At 36.1% G+C, this 7,699-nt stretch overlaps 1 protein-coding gene across 1 annotated transcript; it reads left to right on the forward strand.

The window, feature by feature from the left end:
- The first annotated feature begins 5,886 nt into the window (after window positions 1-5,886).
- Window positions 5,887-7,055, forward strand: LOC107813022 (uncharacterized). The gene is made up of 4 exons (XM_075221320.1): window positions 5,887-5,976; window positions 6,192-6,277; window positions 6,530-6,621; window positions 6,799-7,055. The coding sequence occupies exons 1-4, from the start codon at window positions 5,887-5,889 to the stop codon at window positions 7,053-7,055; spliced, it is 525 nt and encodes a 174-aa protein (XP_075077421.1).
- The last annotated feature ends 644 nt before the right edge of the window (window positions 7,056-7,699 follow it).

Genomic DNA, 7,699 nt, shown 5'->3' on the forward strand with positions numbered 1-7,699 from the left:
TTTGATATTTCCACCTCACTACAATATCTCTCACTCTATATTTTTCTCACAGACTATTTTCTTATACCTTGCCTGTGTAACCTCACTCTTTCTTTTTCTCTTTGTTGGTGTGTAGAAATGAGAGCCGAAGTTCTCCTTTTATAGCCGAAACCTCACTCTCTAAAGCCTACTATATTTGACAATTTGCACACACTTTTCCTTATTTTTCTTCAATGTTGACAATTAAACAAAGTCGGCTACCAAACCAAAGAAATTCAACAAAGTTGGCTACTAAACCAAAGAAATTCTCAGCCAAATACTTTCCTTAGGCACATGCCTATTACTTTGGCTTTTGAATGAGATGGACCCCACCAATCTCCCCCTCCAGTCTCATTCATCTAGAGGAGGTAGCACTGTCTTCTAGTTTGAGTGCATGCCGACAAGTTCTTTGCATAGCTCGAACTTGTCTCTTGGTACCACCTTGGTCAACATATCAACAAGGTTTTCACTCGTGTGAATCTTTTTGACCTGTAAAGATTCATTCTCCACCTGCTCACGAATCCAATGGTATCTCATATCTATATGCTTTGTTCTTGCATAGTACATGTAGTTCTTGATCAAGTATATTACACTTTGACTGTCACAATAGACGACATACTCCTTTTGGTACAATTCCAGCTCTTGAAGAAATTGCTTAAGCCATACCATCTCCTTGCTAGCTTCTATAGCGGAAATGTACTCTGCTTCAGTTGTTGAAAGTGCAACACACTTCTGCAATTTAGACTGCCATGATATAGCTCCCCCTAAAAAAGTAAATAGATATCCAGTAGTGGATTTTCTATTAATAGTATCACCGGCCATATCAACATCAGTGTATCTCTTCAAGATTGGATCAGATCCTCCAAAACACAAGCAATCTCCTACAGTACCTCTTAGGTACCTGAGTATCAACTTGACTACTTCCCAATGTTCCTTTCCAGAATTTTCAAGGAATCTGCTAACAACACCAACTGCATGAGCAATATCAGGTCTGGTGCATACCATTGCATACATCAAGCTTCTGACTGCTGAAGAATAAGGAACTCTAGCCATGTTATCCTCCACTGTTGTAAGACACATCTTCTTTCTCAACTTTAGATGACTAGCAAGAGGTATGCTGGCTGACTTTGCTTTCTTCATGTTGAAGTGTTCCAGTACACGTTCAATGTACTTCTCCTGAGACAACCACAACTTTCTGCTTGTTCAAACTATCTTCATACCCAGAATTTGTTATGCTGGGCCCAAGTCCTTCATATCAAATGACTTGGACAAATCTCCCTTCAACTTTGCGATCATCCCCTTGTCTTTTCCTACAATTAACAATCCATCCACATACAACAACAAAATAATAAAGTTGTTGTCAGAAAAGCTTTTGAAGTATACACATGGATCATAATATGTCTTTGTCTAAGGTTGACTTTTCATGAATGAGTCAAACTTCTTGTACCACTGCCTTGGTGCCTGCTTCAACCCATAAAGACTCTTATTCAGTTTGCACACTATGTATTTCCTTTCAGCTACTTCAAATCCTTCTGGCTGCTCCATATAGATTTCCTCTTCCAAATCTCCGTGAAGAAATGCAGTTTTCACGTCCAAATTCTCCACTTCAAGATCTAGGCTAGCTGCTAAGCTCAAGATTGTTCGAATAGAAGTCATTTTGACAAAAGGTGAGAAAACTTTGTCAAAATCAATACCTTTCTTCTACTCGAAGCCTTTTACCACCAATCGAACTGTGTATCTGACCAGCTTGCCATTTTCATCTTTCTTGAGTTTAAAGACCCATTTGCATTTGAGCGGTCTTTTACCCTTTGGAAGTTCAACCAGCTTGTACGTGCCATTTTTCTGTAGAGATTTCATCTCTTTTTGCATGGCTTTCATCTAGTGGTTCTTTTCTGGATGGGACAACACCTCCTTAAGACTTTCTGGCTCCCTTTCATCACTAATGAGGATATACTCTGTGGAAGGGTACCTACATGACTCTACCCTTGGCCTATTTGATATCCTCAGAGGTTGAGGTTCTTCTTCTTCCTGAGTGGGGTGCTCTACTTACTCGACATTATCTTCAAGTTGCTCTCCCTACTCTATAACCTCACCAGGTTGCCCCCCTGCTCGGCAACCTCGTCGGTCGTACTTTCTGCACTTGTGAGATAGTTAGAAGAAGAAGGAATAGTAACAAGGTTAGGGATTATCCCATTCTTTGTCTTCTCTGATTGATCATCTACAGCTCCAACTTCATTTTCTCGGAAGATTACATCTCTGCTTCTAATGACCTTCTTCTTTATAGGATCTCACAATCTGTACCCGAACTCTTCATCTCCATATCTGATGAATATGCACAGAACAAATTTATCATCCAACTTTGTTCTCTGCTCCTTTGGTACATGTGCAAAAGCTCTGCAACCGAACACCTTTAGATTTGAGTAGGACACTTCCTTGTTGCTCCAAACTCTCTTTGGGATGTCAAACTCCAATGGAACTGATGAAATCTTATTGATTAGGTAACAGGCTGTCTGAACTGCTTCACCCCGGAATTACTTAGGTAGTTTAGCCATTCTGAGCATGCTTCTCACCTTCTCAACAATGGTGCGGTTCATCCTCTCGGCTACACCATTGTGCTATGGGGTTCTAGGAACTGTCTTTTTATGTCTGATCCCATAACACCAGAGCAAGAAACTTCTGAAAAACTTGAAACACCCGATATTTGGTTTTCAAAATATAAACCCATAATTTTCGTGAAGCATCATCAATAAAAGTAACAAAGTATTTGTTACCGCCCATTGATTTAATTTCCATTGGACCACAAACATCAGAATATACAAAATCAAGCATATTCAATTTTCTTTCAGACGATGTCTGAAATAAGACTATATGTTGCTTACTAAATAAACCGTAGTCACAAGGTTTTACCGTTGTACTTTTGGCATAAGAGATCAGTGATTTTTTGGCAAGAATATGCAATCCCTTCTCGCTCATATTACCCATTCTTTTGTGCCACAAATCTACAGAAATCTTATCTTGTGCCACGCTCAATTCACTTTGGCATATTTCTACATTTGTCTTGTACAATGTGCCACGCGCAACTCCCTTTGCAATCACCAATGATCCCTTGGTGAGTCCACTTTTGATTTGCAAAATAGTTCTCGTATCCATCTCGGTCTAAAGCAATTCCCGAGATCAAGTTCATCCGCAAATCAGGTACATATCGCACGTCCTTTAGAACCAATGTGCATCCGATATTTGTCTTGATACAAATGTCACCAATCCCCGCAATCTTTGAGTAACTTGTGTTACCCATTCTCATAGTGCCGAAATCACCTGCTACATATCTACAAAAAAGATCTTTTACCGGTGTGGCATGGTAAGATGCAGCTGTATCAACCACCCATTCCGACTCTAGACCTGATAAGTGCATGCATTCCTCTTCCTCGTTTATAAAGAGGACAACATTATCATTATTTTGAACCATAGTGGCTGTGTTATCGTCATTCTTCTGGCCATTAGTTTCACCTTTGCCCTTCCTTAGATTTGGGCAATCTCTTTTGAAGTGACCTGGTTGATCACAGTTGTAGCAATTTTTGGTTCTTGATTTGGATTGGTTCTTAGACTTCCCACGAGCTCCAGATCTACCATAGTTTCTCGAACACCTTTGATAACTCCTGCCTCTACCTTCTGTGATGAGAGTCTGTCCTTGATTTTTAGGCTTCTTTCTCATCTTCTCATTGAGTAGAAGAGTCGATGTGACATCTTTCAACTCAATGGTAGTCTTACCGTGCAGGATTGTTGTTGCCAAATTATTGTACGAAGATGGCAACGAGTTCAATAGCAAGATGGCTTAATCTTCTTCCTCTATTTTCACTCCAAGGTTGGCGAGCTATGTGATTAGTCCGTTAAACACATTTAAATGTGACAAAAAATTCGTGACAAAGAATTTGTACCTTCACCCATGTGTAGGGAGTATAGCTGCTTCTTCACGTACAATTTATTTGTCAGCGTTTTGGACATGTATAGCTTTCCAACCTTGTCCAAATGCCACGTGCGATGTCTTCATCAATGATGTTATTGACCACATCATCTGATAAGTGCAACCTGATTGCACTAGCAGCCCTTTAATCCAATTCAGTCCAATCCTTAGCTTTCATGGTATCAGGCTTTTTGGCATCAACACCAAGTACCTTGTGTAATCCTTGTTGAATGAGTAGACCCCTCACCTTTCTTTTCCATGTTGAGAAACCGTTTTCTCCGTTGAATTTTTCTACCTCGTACTTTACTCCGGACATATAGTACTACCGATAGTGAATAGTACTTCTATGAACGAGCAGAACATGTGCTCTGATACCGGTTGTTGGGAATTAACCCCCTACAGAAATAATATTTACAGTAATAAAAGCGGAATAATAATGTAGTACCGAGATATGGTAATTAACAAGAATAAAAGAGTGACAACGACACTAAGATTTTTACGTGAAAAACTCTTTTGAATAAGGAAAAAACCACGGCCCCGGGACGAGCAATTGATATCACTATAGCAAGAAAATTTACACTTTGTTGGTCCGAGTAAAATACTCCAAAGACCACTACAACACTCAAAAGAAATAACCCTCTTTTGATATTCCACCTCACTACAATATCGCTCACTCTCTATTTTTCTCACAGACTATTATTTTATACCTTGTGTGTGAAACTTCACTCTTTCTTTTTCTCTTTGTTGGTGTGTAGAAATGAGAGCCGAAACTCTTCTTTTATAGCCGAAGCCTCACTCTCTAAAGCCTACTATATTTGACAATTCGCACACACTTTTTCTTCTTTTTCTTCAATGTTGACAATTCAACAAAGTTGGCTACCAAACCAAAAAATTTAATAAAGTTAGCTACAAAATCAAAGAAATTCTCAGCCAAATATTTTTCTTAAGCACATGCCCGTTACTTTAGTTTTTGAACGAGATGTACCCCATCATGTGTACTATGCAAAACCTGCCCAGAAACCTCCCAACGCTTGTTTTCTTTGACTGAACTTTCTCAAGAGGCTTCTGGCAGAATATTTTGAGCTGGTTAAAGTGGAATAGAGATGTACTACCTTGGGAAAGGGATAAAGGCAATGGACACTAAAGGAAGCTAGATGAAGAACAACACAAGGAATACTGCTAAAAGCTTGTTTTGTTGCTGATGTTTATGATGTTTGGATTGAAAGGAACACAATGGATACGTCTCTCTCGTGCGCGCACGTGTTTGATGGTGGAAAAAATGGTTAAATCGACTCAGCCAACTCAAAATTATTTTTAATTTTTTGTTTATCTATTATATTTTGCTTAGTTACGAAACTAAACTATAAGAAAAAAATAAGCTTTTTTTGCTCTCTTTATCATGGTTAACATAACAAACCAAAACTGAAATAAATTTTCTTTTGCAATGGATGTATTAATTCTCTACATTCTTTTTTCTTTCTTGTGGCCGATACGTTTATTTTTTTATATTTTATTTATATTTAACTATTTAGATTTTGATAGTAGTCCATAAACGAGATATATGGTTACCAACCGTGCACATTACGTGCTTGGTTTGTGACATATTTGTGCTTGTCAAATCTGTAGATTTCTTGAATCAATATATAATAGTGATATGTCATTACTGATACTCTTTTATTTTCTGTAGAAACTTATCAGAAGACCATATTATTGATGGAATTGATCTTGAGCTGGAGTAAGTGAGTGAAGTAAGTGGTAGTGAAAAACTCTCGAGGACTTCCAGCAATAACTCAACTGACTCTACTTTTGAGCATGTAGAGGGCTCAAGAGATCCTCTTTCGGGATCAGTCCCATCCCGAGATGTAGTAGCCAATCAACAAAATATTCAAAGAAGCTATGCACCTTCAATGAATGTTAATGAAAATTGCCTTGGCTATATGTATTTTCAACATTCTGAGATTGCCTCTCCCCGTTGGAGAATTCCCTTGGTGGAAAAGGTGTGTAAACTTAAGTTTTTTAATAATTAGTTAGAAAATTTTAAAATAACATGAGAATGTGTGACGTTAGGTCAGAGTTTGATGAACAAGAGGTTTTCCTACTTTTTGATAAGTTGAGACTATTTTTGAAAAAGAATTTATTTTTAATAGTCACTTAGTATTCTTAATTTTGTATTTTAAAGTAATATTTTTTGATTTTGTTTTGGATATTTCAGATATATGAATTTAGTGAGAAGCATCCAGGACTTCAGTCACTGAAGAGCATTGACTTGTCTCCTGCAAGTTGGATGGCTGTTGCTTGGTATTTTTTTTCTTCTTCCTATTTTGACCTTTGTAATAATTTCAAGTGAAATTCCAATGATACATTGATGAAACAATTATTTTTTCCACATAGAAATAAAATTTATCAATTCAATATCATATAGAAATTTGGAATTGATGTTAATGATAATTGTTTTCTAGAAATTATTATTAAGGAAAAAATTCTCTCCATTATTCATCTATTTATTCAATTTAGAGAATTTGAGTTAATTTTCTCTAATTTTATTGTTAGGTACCCAATCTACCATGTACCAATGAAGGGAATTACCCAAAATATATCAACATACTTCCTTACTTATCATACATTATCAGCATCATTTCAAGGTACGTCTTTCAATTTTCCTATTCGCGTAAATATAAGTAAAATCTGGTTCTTGGCCGTGCACGTTATGTGCTTGGTTCGTGACATATATTTGCTTGTCAAATATTTAGTTTCTCGTACTTAATCAATATATATATATATATATTCTAATTTTTATACATTATATTGCAATATTGCAGATGACTTTGATGATGACATATGTAAAGATCTTCCTATTGAAAAGAAAGAAAAAGGTGGAATTCCTCTTCCACCTTTTGGGCTTATACCATACAAGATGCAAGATAACATTTGGTTAAATAAGGTACAAGCCTATCAAAAATTCAATGATCTTTATAATGCTGCTGATTCTTGGTTAAAGCAGCTTAACTTTAACCACCAAGATTTCAAATTCTTCACCTCAAATTCCTATAATATGGACCATGTATTCTTATATTAACTCATTTGAAGCCAAGGTCATGTTGTATTTTTTATTTGGTGTTGTATTATCATTTGAGATCTTATTCTTATTGTAACATTTTTGACTCGATAATATGGGAAATTGAGTTATTTGTATCATTTTTCTATTGTATGAGAATTAGTTTATTGCTCGTAAATGTGAAATCTTACCTAGACCTATTTGGAGAGTATAAAATAGTTCCTTTGCTGCAATGTGTTCAAATATTTAAAAATTGTGACTTAAATGATTTTTCCTTGTATTGACTTAGATGTCTTTTCCTTACATTTGTTAAATATGTAAATTTTAATTTTAAAAGTATAAAGAGTCAATGTTTGATTTTATAGCACTCAAATTCCAAACGTCATTTTTTATTGGGCCTAAAGTATTTAGCACCAAAATTCTTCAAAAAGAAAAAACAAAGAGTGGTTTGTATAATGAACTTTTTAAAAACGGGTCGAATATGGATAAGAACTATATTATCCACTTTGAAAATGGTTAACCAAATAGATAACCAATGGATAATTAATGTGTTTAACTTTTACATTTGTAAAGCCTCAAATTAGGGGTTTCTCAAGTTTTGGATATCCATATTATCCGTCGGATAAACCGTTTTTTATCCGTTTTAAAAACGGGTCGAATAATTT

This window comes from Nicotiana tabacum, chromosome 9 (genome assembly GCF_000715075.1).
Source record: "Nicotiana tabacum cultivar K326 chromosome 9, ASM71507v2, whole genome shotgun sequence".
NCBI lineage: Eukaryota > Viridiplantae > Streptophyta > Magnoliopsida > Solanales > Solanaceae > Nicotiana > Nicotiana tabacum.